Below are 17,760 nucleotides of genomic sequence, written 5' to 3'. Positions count from 1 at the left end.
GTGAATTCATTCTTGAAATCTCAGATTTTTCTGTGCTTAATGTGGCCCTGGTACTCTGTCTTTTGAGAGAGACTTGAGAACAAAGAAAACAACCAGCATACAGTGACAGTTATGCAACCATTATCAAAGCATTGTCAAAAATTAATGGAGACATTTAGGAGTCATAAGATAGAACATTAAATTCTCCATATGAAATAAGACACTTACAATGGGAGTTTTTTCGAAAGTGAAAATGTGCATAATACCTGCAGCCAGTCTTCAGTTTCCAATGTTAAGAGCATCATTTTGTAATTGTTAGATTTAAATGACAGATTTGAGGAAGTTTGGAAGAGGGGAGCTTTTTAATTATGAGATTTACATAAATTTTTCAATCAGTAAAACAGTCATTGCAATAAATCCTTTGCCATCACCCTAAACTAGCAATCTTATCAGAAACACACAAAAACTTTTTTTTTTAAAAAGGCCTGCAAAATCTAGCATCCTGTATCGAGCATCGGTGCAGAGGCCACTGTGTCCTCTTCATTTTCAAAGTCAACCTCTTTGGCACCACCTGCTGGTGCTCCCTGGGACTTCACCTTGAACACATCCCACCTCCCAGGAAGGATCCCCTTGTTAAACAGGAGTGAGGCCACATATGAAAACATGAGAATGGAGACCAGCGCACACAGCATGCAAATGGTCTTGACAGGAGAGCGCTGAATGTAAACACCATCCTCTAAAGTGCAACCCGGGAACTGCAGGAACACCGGAAGGCCTAACAATGGCTCTCCACACAACAGTCTCATTACCACTGCAACAAGGTAGCCTGCGATCGCCCCGTAACCGTTGGATACCTCCGTGAAGAGGACGCAGATCAGTTGGGGGAATATAATCGTGTAGGTCAAGTCTGAGCCTAGGATCCAGAACACTAAGATGCCGCCGTCCAGGTAGGTGAGGGATGTTCCAACAAGTCCTGCAACCACTATGGAGAGACAAATCACCCACTGCAGCTCTTTATCTGATGCCTGCAGAGAAAAATAATACATAAGCAGATATTTACAACTCAAGTGTTACGTTAAAAATTGCTACTTCCACCCTCCTGTTCCTGCTACCTGACTCCTGATGGTCTGGTAGATGCTGGTGGTGAAGATGGTGGTTGCAGATAAGAGAAAAGAGTCAGTGGATGACATCACTGCAGCAGCAACAGCTCCAATGCCAAAAGCAGAAATGTAGCTTGGGGTCAAATGCTGAAGGATGATGGGCAATACCATGGCTGCCTCCCCTCGCTCATATGGAGAGGGAGAACCATATGTGGTGGAGTTCCAGTCTTGAAACAGAAACAAACAAGAGTTATGGCTGCATTTACCAATATGGAAAGTTAAAGATACCATAAACTCATAAATTTACCAGTTGAAGCTGCAACAGCAGCGATCAACACTGATGGAAGTCCTGCAATGATGACTCCACCTGCTGCTATGAAACAGATGATTCTGGCTGTGGACGTGGAGCTGGAGGAGAGAATCCTTTGATGGAAATCCTGAATGGCCATATTGCCCACAGTCTGGACAAACGAAGATTATAAACAAATCAAAAAAAGGTTCTTTAAAATAAGAGGATGATGCACTTTTTTCACCACAAACTAATATGGTTCAGAAGCACAATCCAATATACTGTTATTCATCTTACCATCAATAGGAAATCATCAATCCATCTACCGACGTCATGAGACTCAAGGTGGCCAAGCCAGGCGGCCTGATATGTGTGGTTCAATGCTGTTTTAGTGATGTCAGTATAAACGTCACTTGTCATAGCGAAGGGGACACACAGCCACTGTGAGAAGATGAGCTTGTTCTTATTTTAGAAAATTTCCAAACAGCCCATTCATTGCATGAGAAATCTGTTTTCATTGTGTAAAACTCACCAAGCTAAAAAGCACAAGTAACAGCTGGATGGCATCAGTGTATGCAACTGAGTAGAGACCTCCAAGAACGGTGTAGATGATCGCCACTGCAGCAGAGATCCAGACGCAAACACTAAAGGGCAGATCCAAGATGACAGTCATGGTCGCCGCTGTAACAAACGCATGAACAAATATGAAGGATACACTGGATGTATAACTCAGGCAGTGAAATCGATGTTGTAGTACTTAAAATCAGTCTTGGTATTGAGACCACTTTTTTAGGGTTTCGGTCTCATCTTGGACTCAGCTGCATTTTTACTTAGTCTTGTCTTGGTCTCAGACAAAGAGGACTCTTTATTTCAAGACCAGTCAACATCACAACTACAGGGTTATCACTGAATTGCATGTGCACAAAATAAATAATGAAATAAAATAAAATTAAAATAAAAAATAAATAAAAAATTAAACATTCATTAAGAATTAAATAAATAACATATTTAGTAAAAAGAAAAAAAGAGGTTCAATGCCAAATAAATAAAAATGGAAACAGACTTGTTATAATATAATGTTTAGGTTTATCTTTATCCCCTGTTGTCAATAAGTTATCATGAGTGATACACTTCATAAAAAATTCAATTTTATACACATTATGAGTTTGTTGTCCATTCACACATATTGTTTTGTGTCCTTGTCATACATATCTTATTTTTCAGTTTCTGCCACTAATGTCAAGGTTTGTCGCAAAATGTAAGAATTCTTACTCTATTTCACTGTTTTCTTTTATTTATTTGGTATTGATCCTTTGGCTTGTTACTAAATATGTTACAAATTTATATATATCCTTGAAAAGAACACTGAGAACACCACTGAAATTGTGTATTTCAGTGTTTTTGCATAATTTTACCCAAAGAAATCAGTAATCCAGGAACCCAGATGATTTCAGCTATGACTGGAACAATGGCGAGAACCGCAGTCAGTGGTTTTCCATACTTCCTCTGAAAGGGATCCATCATACTTATGTAATTGTTCTCCCTCATTGGCTTTGCAAAGAACAATCCACCTTTTAATAAAAATAAAAAAAGACAACTTGAGGAAAAAGTTTGGATATTAAATTTTTCTTGTAAAAAAATACTGAGAGTCTTACCAATAATAAAGGAAAGAGAGACCTGCAGAGGAACAAGAGCCCAGATTAGACCTTTGGTAGGATCATACACAGACTCTGCAACACCGATGATAAAGGCACCTCCAACCCAAGTAGCTGTGGCAGGAGATAAACATACACAAAGAAGCAATAACTAATGTTGTAAATGCTCTTCAAAGGAAACAGACCTAAAATATCAAAGTATCATGGATTGTTGTGAAGAAAGTAGTACATAGTACAATCAGTGTAGTTTACCTCAACTCACCTGTCATTGTAAATACTCCCAGTAGCAAGCTGACCCTGCGGTTAGCCAAAAAGGAAACTTCTACATGACTACTGAGTGTGCTTTTCTCCATGATTTTAGATTTCATGGACGCCCAGATGCCGGTTCCCAATACCAGCACATAGAAAGCTACCATCATTATCATCCCTGGTATATTGAGAGCCATCGTGGATCATGAACACTCTCTCAGGTGAACTAATTACTCAGCCTGAGTGAGCCCCAGCCTTTTAGCTTTTTGCATCAAATGCAGATAGTTTGGCTTGTGGGCAAATTAACAGTTATGGAAATAATGAGAATATGGAAATTGATGCAAGGGGACAGACCAGAACATATGGAAATCAAAATTTTGCATTTGTTTTACTCCAGTGAAGTTGAATGCTTTTTTATGACCTTGATAAGGTAAGAACAAGAAGGTTATTTTAGGTGAAATGTCCAACCAAAAGGCATAAATGGAACACTGAACAAAAACCCCGCAAACAAACACCCCCTTCCCATTGTGGCAAAATTCGAACACTTCAAACAAAAACTTCAGGTACAATGTCAAGGCAGGCAACTTACTTGAGGACCCTGAATTTTACAATTTTAACAAAAGAGAGTGGGCATCCTTCCTAAAAATAAATGACTGACTTGAAATAGCACCATCACTACTTTGGGAAACAGGGAAAGCAGTGTTAAGAGGTAAAATCATATCATACGCCACACACAAGAAAAAGAGACAGCCAACAGGAAACATACTTAGAACAAAAGACTAATGAACTAGAACATCAACGCAATAAATTCCACAGTATAAATACAAAATCTACGGAAATACAGACTACAACTGAATAAACACTTGAACAAAAAACCAAAAATCCCTCCAAGAAAGACTCAGACATGAAAACTTTGCATACAGTAATAAATCTGGAAAATACCTGGCCAACCAAATCAAACGAAACAAAGAAAAAACAACAATTACAACGATTATGAACTCAGCAGGGAAGCTTGTACATACACCTGAGGAAATAAATAAGAAGTATTTACACCAGTTTATACTCATCAACACACAAACCAAACCAAAAAGACATAGACACCTTCCTATGCAATATTCATCTGCCTCAGCTCACAGAAGACCAAGCTAATACTCTGGATCAACCATTTACAATTACAGAACTCCACCAAGCACTCAAACTCATGCCCAACAATAAATCACCAGGACCTGAAAGCTTCCCTGCTGAGTTCTATAAACACTTTTGGAATATTTTAGCCCATATATTTAATAGATTAACAACCAAAATTAAACAACAATCCAAACTTACCACAGACATGAATAGTGCTACAATCACTTTCTTACTAAAACCAGACAAAGACCCCACCTCCCCCTCAAGCTATCACCCCCTGTCTCTCCTCAACACTGATATCAAAATCATCAGCAAAGCCCTAGCATTACGAATTGAAACAGTCACTCCATCTATCATCCACTCAGACCAAACTGGGTTTATGAAAGGAAGACACTCATCAAATAACCTACACAGACTTATTAACCTTATCCATTACTCATCACACACAAACCCATTAACAGCCATATTATCACTTGACGCAGAAAAGGCATTTGAAAAGGTAAACTGGGAATTTTTATTTTCTACACTACAACAATTTGGTTTGGTTGAATCATTTATCCACTGGGTAAGGATATTGTACAGTATACATTAGGGCATTAACAGAAAAGCCGATTTGTCGACGTCAGTGGCACAAGTCGACACCCCACAGGAGGAATCGACAAGTCGTGTGTTTTTTCCCTCTCTCTCTCTCTCTCTCTCTCTCTCTGTGTGTGTGCTTGTGTATGGAATGCAATCGCTGCCTCTGATTGGCTTACACTGATACTTAAGCGGAGCAGACTCCGCGAGGAATGTCCGCAGTCATTCGGGCTTTCATAGTCGAGCGCATTTCCGCGTTGTAGTTTCCTGTAAAAATGTCCGTGAAAAATCTCCGCGATGTGAAAAATACATGCCGAGCAGTCACTGGTGTGCAGAGCGGAGTCCGCGCGGTCGTAAAATCTGAGCTTTGCGCGCACAGGGCTTGCGGACGTCCGCTTTGAGTTCGCGCGGACCTCTGCAGAGTCCGTTCCGCGTATGTTCAGCCCGATTATGTTCGGGCCTTGACAGACACACATCACATGTGTGGAGATACTTCACTTTCCTCCGCCATGTCAATGTGATGACGTCATCAAATGACTTGTCGACTCGACTTCGACTTTATTGACAGATAAGTCGACCTGAAAAAAATCAAAGTCGTTAATGCCCTAGTATACATCACCAATGGCCTCTATCACCACTAACGGAATAATATCACAACGTTTCACTTTGCACAGGGGCACTCAGCAAGGATGCCCACTCTCTCCATTTTTGTTCGCAATATTTATCGAATCACTTGCAGCAGTAAGAGTTTTAAGTATTTTCCATAACAACACTTTGGTCTCATTTCCTCATTTGGTTCAGAAGTACGGCATCAGGGAGAATCACTTTCTAGAATTTCTCCAGATTAAATCCTCAGTTAAAGAAAAAAATCAACATTACCTCATCCAACTTAGATCTCCCCCAACTAACATCGGACCTGATCAACATCTCTACCAGAAAAAAACTACTGTTCAAAATTTATAACATAATATCCACACCCAATCATTCAATAACCATCCCCTCAGAAAAATGGGAACATGACCTGCAGATCACCCCCGGTACCAACTTCTGAACCCAAATATGCAAAAACACATTTTCCATGTCCACTAATACAAACACACAACTCATTCAATTCAAAATTATTCATAGAGTACACTACACAGGAGAAAGAATGTTTAAAATGGGTTTTGTAGACACAGATATCTGCCCACACTGCTCACAAAACACCACAGACCATGCATGCCACATGGAACTGCACACCTATCAAACAATTCTGGCAGGACATCACTGACAACCCCTCTTTTTTTCTGGGCTGCCACATCCCACTCTCCCCCTCTCTCTGCTTACTTGGCAACATATCCACTATAAACCTCAACAATACATCCAGCAGAATACTCTCCATTGCCCTAACCATCACCAAGAAAACTACCCTCATGAACTGGAAAACAAGGAACAAAATCTCCATCACACTCTGGTAAAATCTACTAATCGAATACATATCAATGGAAAAATGATCTGCTTCTATCAAAAAACAAGCTTCTGATTTTGACATAACCTGGAACCCATTCATCAATATCCTCAATCCATAATACTCCCACCCCAATGCCACCTTCCCACTTACCAGCTTTACTGCCTGTGCACCACCCACAATACACATGTGAACCATCATTCAGAAACACCACACACAGACATTGCAAACATACGCCCAACAAATACATAGAAACCTACCCCTTTTGTTACTATTATATTCATTTGTTAAATGTTTTAATTTATTTGCTCTCTGGTCTTGCCCTGAAAACTGTTGTTGTGTTAGTGGTGCTGGCCCGGGGTCTTGCCAAGCATGGGAGTGGCACTGTTGCAGGGGCGGTGCTGGGCAAAGGATTTGATTAATAAATAGAAAATAAATTAATTAATAAATGACTTAATAAATAATAAAATCCCCTTATTTAATTTTTTGTTATTTACTTATTTACTTTTTTTCCTCTGAGATCCTATAGGTATATATACAAGACAGACATGTGTGGTTAATGTATACGTATTTTTAAAAAACAACAAAAAACAACAAAAACAAAACATCCAAACTCACTCACCGCCTAAAAATGTTCATCATCCCAATGTCACCCACACATCCACAGTCCTACACAAAGACACACACACACACACACACACACACACACACACTGAGGGGTGAAACGTATCAGCGAACACGCACACACTGCATTCACTGCGTACTTGATACGTGTACATTACATGTGCAGCCATCACCGTTTACTTGCTTCGCGTCCACTGCACGTGCATTATATATATGTATGTATGTATGTATGTATGTATATATATATATATATATATATATATATATATATATTTATTTATTTATTACACGGCTCTATTAAATGCTGTATTCTGATTGGTCAGTAGCGGCATTCTGCGGTCTGATATTACTGTGTAATGACCGCTGCTAGTAGCAACGGTCATTACACACAGTTGCTACGTAGCCCAGCGTTGCTAGGGTTGCTGCCCTGCAACACTGCAGCTGTCAAACAACTTCCGAGGGAAAAAACAAACCGAAGTGGCTGATTTTAACGGATGCCGCTGAAGAAAAAGAATACCTACGGACTTTCTCTGCCAAAAACAAAAGAAGACGGATTTGAATACACACTCGGCAGTCATGCTTAATGACATTTTACGTGAGTTTTATGCCTCGGTTCAGTCCACTAAGCCTGGGTGAGTACAAAACTTTCACCAAAAGTTGTCGAATCCGGTCGGTTTTAATGCACTTCGCAGAGGCAGACAACATTATTTATTTAACTGATAATTAGCCGTGTAATAAGCGGGATAATGTATAATGAGCCGGTGAATACTGGGAAAATAACTCCCTTCAGGGGTTCTATTCCCCTGTCGGGAGTTATTTTCCCAGTATTCACCGGCTCATTATACATTATCCCTTACATAATATACACGTATGTATGTATATGTGTATATATATGTATATATACAGTACAGGCCAAAAGTTTGGACACACCTTCTCATTCAATGCGTTTTCTTTATTTTCATGACTATTTACATTGTAGATTCTCACTGAAGGCATCAAAACTATGAATGAACACATGTGGAGTTATGTACTTAACAAAAAAAGGTGAAAGAACTGAAAACATGTTTTATATTCTAGTTTCTTCAAAATAGCCACCCTTTGCTCTGATTACTGCTTTGCACACTCTTGGCATTCTCTCCATGAGCTTCAAGAGGTAGTCACCTGAAATGGTTTTCCAACAGTCTTGAAGGAGTTCCCAGAGGTGTTTAGCACTTGTTGGCCCCTTTGCCTTCACTCTGCAGTCCAGCTCACCCCAAACCATCTCGATTGGGTTCAGGTCCAGTGACTGTGGAGGCCAGGTCATCTGCCGCAGCACTCCATCACTCTCCTTCTTGGTCAAATAGCCCTTACACAGCCTGGAGGTGTGTTTGGGGTCATTGTCCTGTTGAAAAATAAATGATCGTCCAACTAAACGCAAACCGGATGGGATGGCATGTCGCTGCAGGATGCTGTGGTAGCCATGCTGGTTCAGTGTGCCTTCAATTTTGAATAAATCCCCAACAGTGTCACCAGCAAAACACCCCCACACCATCACACCTCCTCCTCCATGCTTCACAGTGGGAACCAGGCATGTGGAATCCATCCGTTCACCTTTTCTGCGTCTCACAAAGACACGGCGGTTGGAACCAAAGATCTCAAATTTGGACTCATCAGACCAAAGCACAGATTTCCACTGGTCTAATGTCCATTCCTTGTGTTTCTTGGCCCAAACAAATCTCTTCTGCTTGTTGCCTCTCCTTAGCAGTGGTTTCCTAGCAGCTATTTGACCATGAAGGCCTGATTGGCGCAGTCTCCTCTTAACAGTTGTTCTAGAGATGGGTCTGCTGCTAGAACTCTGTGTGGCATTCATCTGGTCTCTGATCTGAGCTGCTGTTAACTTGCAATTTCTGAGGCTGGTGACTCGGATGAACTTATCCTCAGAAGCAGAGGTGACTCTTGGTCTTCCTTTCCTGGGTCGGTCCTCATGTGTGCCAGTTTCGTTGTAGCGCTTGATGGTTTTTGCGACTCCACTTGGGGACACATTTAAAGTTTTTGCAATTTTCCGGACTGACAGACCTTCATTTCTTAAAGTAATGATGGCCACTCGTTTTTCTTTAGTTAGCTGATTAGTTCTTGCCATAATATGAATTTTAACAGTTGTCCAATAGGGCTGTCGGCTGTGTATTAACCTGACTTCTGCACAACACAACTGATGGTCCCAACCCCATTGATAAAGCAAGAAATTCCACTAATTAACCCTGATAAGGCACACCTGTGAAGTGGAAACCATTTCAGGTGACTACCTCTTGAAGCTCATGGAGAGAATGCCAAGAGTGTGCAAAGCAGTAATCAGAGCAAAGGGTGGCTATTTTGAAGAAACTAGAATATAAAACATGTTTTCAGTTCTTTCACCTTTTTTTGTTAAGTACATAACTCCACATGTGTTCATTCATAGTTTTGATGCCTTCAGTGAGAATCTACAATGTAAATAGTCATGAAAATAAAGAAAACGCATTGAATGAGAAGGTGTGTCCAAACTTTTGGCCTGTACTGTATATATATTACACTGTATTCTGATTGGTCAGTCGCGGCATTCAGAGGTCTGATATTACTGTGTAATGACCGTTGCTATGTAGCCCAGCGTTGCTAGGGATGCTGCCCTGACAAGGAGATTCAGCCGTTGCCGGCAGTTTTTTTTCATGTCACATGTCATACGAAAATTATTATGAATTTCAATAGCATAAACTTGCCTGATTAACTGAAAACAATTATACAATAACGAAAAAAATAATAGCCTATCGAAAATATAAGTCAAGTAAATTGATCATCTGAAAAAAGCCCATTTTACTGCGCTGAGACTCACAGCGAGCAACTGACACTGAAGTGTCCCAAAATGCGTGTGACAGATCATCTGTTATAATACTTGCAGCTTTACATCAAAGAAAAAATGTGTTTCATGAAATTGTTATATTTTTAATGTAAACTGTAAATGTATGTCTATCTAACGTTTAGAGTGATTCCAGCATATGGTAGTCTGAGTAGACTGTTAGCATTGTGACTGAAAATATTTCCCCATAATTTACATGGACTATGAGATTTTTAAAAGGTATCAAACTATTTGAATGCATTTCAGAGTAGAGAGTTTCACCCTCCTGGTTACAGGCTGAGGTGGATTAAAATGAGGTGTGTTAATTCAGCACCATGGACAGCTCCACGGATTTATCATTAAACAGCGACCTGCTCCACCTCAACCTGTGATATCCATGGATTTGGGTCATTCAGTTTTAATTATTAATTAAAGCTGCAAGCAGCGATGAACGGGCCCTCGCACCTTCACGCAACTCGGGGGGGCTGGCAGAATGTCTTCTGACGTGTCAGTTCATTTCTGTCAAAGTTAGACATCGCATGCAGGAGTGACTTTGCATATCTTTGATACAGTGCTGAAATGACATATTTCACATTTTGTATCACTTCCTCTTTCCACTAGAGGGAGTTGGAGAGCGCAGTAATTATACATCATGTTTTTGTACATCAAATATACATCACAGCATTTAACTTTCAGATAAATCAAAAGATAAGTGTTTGAGACATACTTCCTGTCACCACTAGCTAACACTATGAGTATCAGGAAATATGGTCATATCAATGTTTTCAGGGCAGAACTAATATGAATCATCTGAAGTTTGATGGAGATCAGAACATTTACGGCAACAATATAGCAATTTCCTGTTTCATGGCGAGACCTCAAAATTAAACCCTCTGCAGCACGCATAGACACTAATGATATGTCATGTTTGTGTACATCAAATACACACCACAGCACTGAAATTTCAGGTGAATCCAAAGATAAGTGTCTGGTAAGAAGTACTTCCTTTCGACACTACGTGGCGCTATGATTATCAGGCAATATGGTAATGAAAATGTGTTCAGGGTGGGACTAATATGAATCATGTGAAGTTTGGTGGAGATTGGACCATTTATGCCAGAGCTACAGCAATTTCGTTTTTCATGGCGAGACCTCAAGATTCAACGCTCAGCAGCGGGCGCGCCATTCAACATTGGGCAAATCCTGTGATAACTTTTGGTCACAACGTAGTCATGCTTACATACACCAAGTTTGGAGCCAATCTGATTAAATCTGTAGGACAAGTTCGTTAATTTACAAGCCCTGGAAATGGGCAAAAACGCACAAAAGTGGCACAAGTAAATTCAAAATGGCGGACTTCCTGTTGGGTTTGGAGCATCACTCCAAGAGACTTTTTTGTACGTAATAGAGTGTCACAGGTGCCTACCAAGTTTCATACATGCAGGTCAAAGCAGCTTTGGGGGCTGCTTAATTGAAATGTTCTAGGGGGCGCTGTTGAGCCATCTTGGTGCATCAAAGCACAAAAATCACATCAGACAACAGGACTTGTGACCTGTGATGTGTATGTCACGTTTGGTGAGTTTTCAAGCATCCCTTGTCCCTTCAAAACATCGTGTTTGATGGTGAACAAGGAGGCGCCACGGTGACAGCGTTTGATGAAAACTAAAAAGCTTCATTTTTAAGCATCATCAAGGTCTAAGGACTTAGACCAGCAAGTTTGAGGTGGGTCTGATTAACCTGCTAGAAGCGGGACATCAAAGAATGTATAAAGTAGCTTTCTGTTGCCAGAAGGTGGCGCTATGGCGGTGATTCAAAATTCCTCTGTAGATGTGTTCAGGGCTGGACTGTCATCATATGTGTGAAGTTTTGGCAAGATATTCCCACGTGGAGTCAAGTTACAGCAACGTTTATCATCACGTCGAAACATCAAAGTTCGCCGCCAGGCCGTGGCCACGCCCTTCGACGAAAACTCACAGTTTCCACAATAAAGCATCATCAACATCTTATGACTTTTTTCACCAAGTTTGAAGTGGATCTGGTCAAGTCTGTAGGAGATGTAGATTAAAGTCTAAAAAATGACATTTCCCATTGCCAGTAGGGGGCGCTATGTTTATCTCTAATTATTGAGATGTAGATGTGTTCAGGGCGGGACTGTCATCAATCCTGTGAAGTTTGGCCAAAATTGGACCATGTATGCTGGAGTTATAAACTACTTCCTGTTTAGTGGCGAGACCCCTAACTTTGACTCCATCCCACGGTCACACGCATTGACGAAAACTCAAGCTTTTGATAACTTTTCATTTTCAAGGTCTTGGGATGGGACAGACCAAGGTTTGAAGTCAATCGGATGAAATCTCTAGGACTAGTTCGTTCATTTAGGACCCCTGGAAATGGCCAAAAATGCACCAAAATTACACAGTAAATTCAAAATGGCTGACTTCCTGTTGGGTTTAGAGCATGCCTCCAAAAGGCTTTTTTGTACGTCTCTGGGCGTTACATAAGCCTGCCGAGTTTCATACATGTAGGTTAAACTGGCTTCAGGGGCTGTTTCCTCAAAGTTTTGTAGGGGGCGCTACTGAGCCATTTTTTGGAACCCGCGCACGAGACCCTTAAAATATCAAATTTTTCACCAGTTCTGAGATGTGTGCAAAGTTTCATGAGTTTTCAGGTATGTTAAGCCTCCCAAAAACGCAATTCATTTGGAGGAATAATAATGATAATAACAATAATAATAATAATAATAATAAAAATTCCTTGCATTTCAATAGGGTCTTTGCACCGCTAGGTGCTCGGGCCCTAATTAAAGCTGCAAGCAGCGATGAACGGGCCCTCGCACCTTCACGCAACTCGGGGGAGCTGGCAGGACGACTTCTGACGCGTCAGTTCATTTCTGTCAAAGCTAGATATCGCATGCAGGAGTGACTCCGCATATCCTTGATACAGTGCTGGAATGACATATTTCACATTTTGTGTCACTTCCTCTTTCCACTAGAGGGAGTTGGAGAGAGCACAAATTATACATCATGTTTTTGTACATCAAATATACACCACAGCATGTAACTTTGAGATAAATCGAAAGATAAGTGTTTGATGACACCTACTTCCTGTTGCCACTAGGTGAGTCTATGAGTATCAGGCAATATGGTAATGAAAATGTGTTCAGGGCGGGACTAATATGAATCATGTGAAGTTTGGTGGACAATGGACCATTTACTCCAAATTTATAGCAATTTCCTGTTTCATAGCGAGACATCAAAAGTAAACCCTCTGCAGCACGCATAGACACTAATGATATGTCATGTTTGTGTGCATCAAATACACACCACAGCACTGAAATTTCAGGTGAATCCAAAGATAAGTGTCTGGTAAGAAGTACTTCCTTTCACCACTAGGTGGCGCTATGACTATCACGGAATATTGTCATATAAATGTGTTCAGGGTGGGACAAATATGAATCATGTCAAGTTTGGTGGACAACGGACCATTTACTCCAAATTTATAGCAGTTTCCTGTTTCATGGCAAGACATCAAAATTAAACCCTCTGCAGCACACGTAGACACTAATGATGTGTCACGTTTGTGAACATCAAATATAGACCACAGCATTGAAATTTCAGGTTAATCCAAAGATAAGTGTCTGATAAGAAAGTACTTCCTTTCGACACTACGTGGCGCTATGATTATCAGGAAATATGGTAATGAGAATGTGTTCAGGGCGGGACTAATATGAATCATGTGAAGTTTGGTGGAGATTGGACCATTTATACCAAAGCTACAACAATTTAGTTTTTCATGGCGAGACCTCGAGATTCAACGCTCAGCAGCGGGCGCGCCATTCAACATTGGGCAAATCCTGTGACAACTTTTGGTCACAACATAGTCACGCTTACATACACCAAGTTTGGAGCCAATCTGATCAAATCTGTAGGACAAGTTTGTTAATTTACAAGCCCTGGAAATGGGCAAAAATGCACAAAAGTGGCACAAGTAAATTCAAAATGGCGGACTTCCTGTTGGGTTTGGAGCATAGCTCCAAGAGGCTTTTTTGTACATAATAGAGTGTTACAGGTGACTACCAAGTTTCATACATGCAGGTCAAACCAGCTTTGGGGGCTGCTTAATTGAAATATTCTAGGGGGTGCTGTTGAGCCATCTTGGTGCATCAAAGCACAAAAATCACATCAGACAACAGGACTTGCGACCTGTGATGTGTATGCCAGGTTTGGTGAGTTTTCAAGCATCCCTTGTCCCTTCAAAACAACATCGTGTTTGATTGCGAACAAGGCGGCGCCACGGTGACAGCATTTCATGAAAACTGAAAAGCTTCATTTTTAAGTATCATCAAGGTCTAAGGACTTAGACCAGCAAGTTTGAGGTGGGTCTGATTAACCTGCTAGAAGAGGGACATCAAAGAATGTATCAAGTAACTTTCTGTTGCCAGTAGGTGGCGCTATGGCCGTGATTCAAAATTCCTCTGTAGATGTGTTCAGGGCTGGACTGTCATCATATGTGTGAAGTTTTGGCAAGGTATTCCCCCGTGGAGTCAAGTTACAGCAACGTTTATCATCACGTCAAAACATCAAAGTTCGCTGCCAGGCCGTGGCCACGCCCTTCAACGAAAACTCACAGTTTCCACAATAAAGCATCATCAACATCTTATGACTTTTTTCACCAAGTTTGAAGTGGATCTGGTCAAGTCTGTAGGAGATGTAGATTAAAGTCTAAAACATGATATTTCCCATTGCCAGTAGGGGGCGCTATGTTTATCTCTAATTATTGAGATGTAGATGTGTTCAGGGCGGGACTGTCATCAATCCTGTGAAGTTTGGCAAAAATTGGACCATGTATGCTGGAGTTATAAACTACTTCCTGTTTAGTGGCGAGACCCCTAACTTTGACGCTATCCCATGGAAGAGGAGTCCCCCGGAGCGTCTCCATACAGCTTCCTTTAGGAGCCTCCGACGCGCCGCGGAAGCCGATGTCCGGGATGGGAGTCGATGGGCAGGTCCTGCAGCCGCGGCACTCGGGTCCACAGGTGCCAGCGAGGAAGACGCGGATCCATCCGTGCAGGGCGCTGCAGGTGTACCACCGGCCGGCGGAGAGGGAGCCACAGCACCGTTAGATGCCAAGGCCAACTCCTCCAAGCGGGGAGCGGCTGGAACAGCACTGGTCGGCGGGGAAGAAGCCGCAGCGGCAGAGTCTGCAGTGCCAGCGTCTGGATCTCCGTCCGATGCCTGGGCGCTGTAGCGGTTTGACAGGCTGAGGCGCGGAGGTGAGGCGGCACAGCCAGGGCCTCTTTTACCCCTGCTGACCACCTCCACCCAAGACCACCGGCGACTCGGTGTTGAGCTGGAGGACGGTGGAGACCAAGCGCTGGGATCCCAGTGCACCGTGTCCTGGAGGGCCGCTGTGAGTGAGGCGATCTGGAGCGACTGTTCATGAGCCACCTCCTGGAGGGCGGTCAGCATGGAGGATTTGATGTTTAGCTCACCAGAGAGCCGGCGAATGTCCTCTTTCAGGTCAGAAATCTTTTTGTCTGCTTTTACAAGCTGGGGGTCCACATAGGCATGCATAGATGTAGCCATATATAGGCTATGCTGGCGGAAGTTTTCCCACCTGTCAAGCAGGCCGTGTCTAGCTGTTAAAACCCCTAATGCTTGGACATCCAGTGATTTAAAATAACGTCCAATTAAATGAGATAAATAAAAACAAAAATAAAAACAACTGATGTCCAAGCAGATAGCTTAAAAGTCACTCCAAAGCTAAAATAAATCAGTTTAAAATCGCGGGTTAGGGAGAGCACAGACAGGCAGCTACAGACGCCGACACATGCGCAAAGGAATCCCTCTAGTTTTCCCTCCAAAACAGCGTCTCTTTTCCTCCAAAAACAGTAAAAACTTAAAAACTTACAAACTCATGCGCAGGGACTCCAAAAGTGTGTTGACTCAGATCAGGGTGGGTTGGGGTCCGGTAGAAAGCGGGACTTACCGGCGTGTAGAGGTGAATGAGTGTCCGGGAGAAACCAGGAGTTTCGCCAGGTAGCTGCAGTCACTCCGGTGTCCAGAAAATGGCACAGAAGGTGTAAAAAGGCTTCTGGGGTGGCCGAAGTGTTCATGGGGACTTTCACTCTCAGGCAGGCAGTATCATTGTAGTTAATCCAGTTGTAGAGCAGAGAAAAACTAGATTGTTGCTAAAAGTTAGCGAAACTCTAATGAAGTTTGGGGTGCGGCTGTGTCACCAGTCACCCGTGTCCAAAAAGCTCAAAATCCGCCGATCAAAAACACGAGATCGGCCATCCGGCCACACGAACAGACTTTAAACAAATAAAATCATTAAAAGTAGTTCATTAGACGTGGCATAAAACTGGTTTAAAGTTATAAATTAAGAGCCGAGGTGACGGAGGACGCCAACTCAAGCAGGAAGCGGAAGGCGGCAAAACTCTGGGTCCTCTGCAAACTCTGACACCGCTAGGTGCTCAGGCCCTAATTAATAGCGTAATAGGGTATGGGCGGATTAAAACCAGCGGACCTCTGTGTTATACTTTCCCAAACTATAGGCTTTATTGTGTGTAGAACCACTTTCTAACTCTTAACTCGCCAATAATGTGCTGAGAAAAATGTTTGAAGTCCACAAAAAGTAATTTATTACAAAAAAGGTCAACAAAACAGGTTAATTTTCTGTAAAACATTTTTTTAAAGATGTGCACTCCACAGACAGAAAGCACCGCATGGAGCGAGGTTTTTGAGCGTGCTCGGCTTTCAGTTATAACTGACAGGACTGCAAATATACCAAAAACACTTAAGATGTCATACTTTAAAACAAACTCTCAACTGGTCGGATCAACGAGACCCTCCACTTAGGCTTGTGGTGCTGGTCTGACCTGGCCATATGCAGTGGAGGTTCCAGCGCTGAAACACCAAGCGGCTCACAGCGTGACAGACGCCCACACACACAAAGCTGGAAAGCGGGAGGACACTCCTAATTCCCCAGTCCTTAACTAACCTCCACCCTACCCCTGGAACTTCTCCACCTATGCTGGCTGTCTTCGCCCCCCCCTCCCGGCCGTGAATGCAATAAAGGTGGCTTCGTCGGGCACTTTACAGCAGCTCCGCTTCCCAGAGCCAAACTGTCGCTCGCTCGGATCTCCTTTCTCAGTTCATGCCCTGCAGTCAAGTCCAGCTGTGTATGATCAGTCCAGAGTCTCTGTCAGATCCACAGGTGAACACATTGTCTTTGATTACTTGTTGCCATGGCAACCGGTCCGCTCAACCCCAGTTCATTAGCCTGCAATATGAGTAAATGTTGGACGGTGATTATAAATTCCTCCAACATGGTGCAGGGAAACTATTTTTCGGATCGACCCAGGAGCAGTAGCATCGCTATGCTAACTAGCTGGCTATGCTAATCAGACGTGCGTGCGTAGACACGTCATGTAATCACAGGGGTCAAAAGTGTCAGCTGTTGAAGCAACAACGCGTTGTGTTACGGACGTGTGACACGTAGCATCGCTATGCTAACGAGAATTGCGGTATAATACTCTTAATTATAACAGCCAGCTTATTGAAAAATGTTGGGTAAGTTAATTGGACGGACCAGGCCGGCCAGTCCCGGACATAATGTGCATGGGCTCGGGCCGAGTCGGGCTGGATTTTTTGGGCCCGATCTAAGCTCTATTAGCCGCTCTCGTGGAAAGGGGGTCAGTTCCGAGGAACCCACATCCACTCGCACCCCTAGTTCCGACGTCTATGCCCACGATGCGCGATGTGGGCAGCCGGGTCCAGCCACAGCTGCTACTGCTGCCAAGTGCTAACGGCTGCTAGCCCCGCCTGTTGGAAAGAGTGTGGGACATACCACTACTAGGAATGGGA

The 17,760-nt window shown here is 42.5% G+C and overlaps 1 protein-coding gene across 1 annotated transcript; it reads right to left on the bottom strand.

Annotated features, from left to right (window-relative positions):
- Positions 1-322: 322 nt before the first annotated feature.
- On the bottom strand, positions 323-3,767 carry LOC117250207 (high-affinity choline transporter 1-like). The gene is made up of 8 exons (XM_033616301.2): positions 3,286-3,767; positions 3,024-3,137; positions 2,784-2,939; positions 1,901-2,049; positions 1,666-1,809; positions 1,387-1,540; positions 1,092-1,306; positions 323-1,004 (listed from the first exon to the last, which is right to left on the bottom strand). The coding sequence occupies exons 1-8, from the start codon at positions 3,467-3,469 to the stop codon at positions 474-476; spliced, it is 1,647 nt and encodes a 548-aa protein (XP_033472192.2). The 5' UTR covers positions 3,470-3,767; the 3' UTR covers positions 323-473.
- Between the last annotated feature and the right edge of the window lie 13,993 nt (positions 3,768-17,760).

The sequence above is a fragment of the Epinephelus lanceolatus genome, chromosome 24 (assembly GCF_041903045.1).
Source record: "Epinephelus lanceolatus isolate andai-2023 chromosome 24, ASM4190304v1, whole genome shotgun sequence".
Lineage (NCBI taxonomy): Eukaryota > Metazoa > Chordata > Actinopteri > Perciformes > Serranidae > Epinephelus > Epinephelus lanceolatus.
Note: the sequence above shows the minus strand (reverse complement) of the source record. Positions and strands in the feature narration are given on the sequence as shown.

Coding starts and splice junctions, on each gene's coding strand:
- LOC117250207 (XM_033616301.2), bottom strand. CDS start 3,469: ATGGCTCTCAATATACCAGGGATGATAATGATGGTAGCTTTCTATGTG. Junction 2,940..3,023: donor CTCTCTTTCCTTTATTATTG/GTAAGACTCTCA, acceptor TTTTATTAAAAG/GTGGATTGTTCTTTGCAAAG. Junction 1,005..1,091: donor ACCAGACCATCAGGAGTCAG/GTAGCAGGAACA, acceptor TTTTCTCTGCAG/GCATCAGATAAAGAGCTGCA.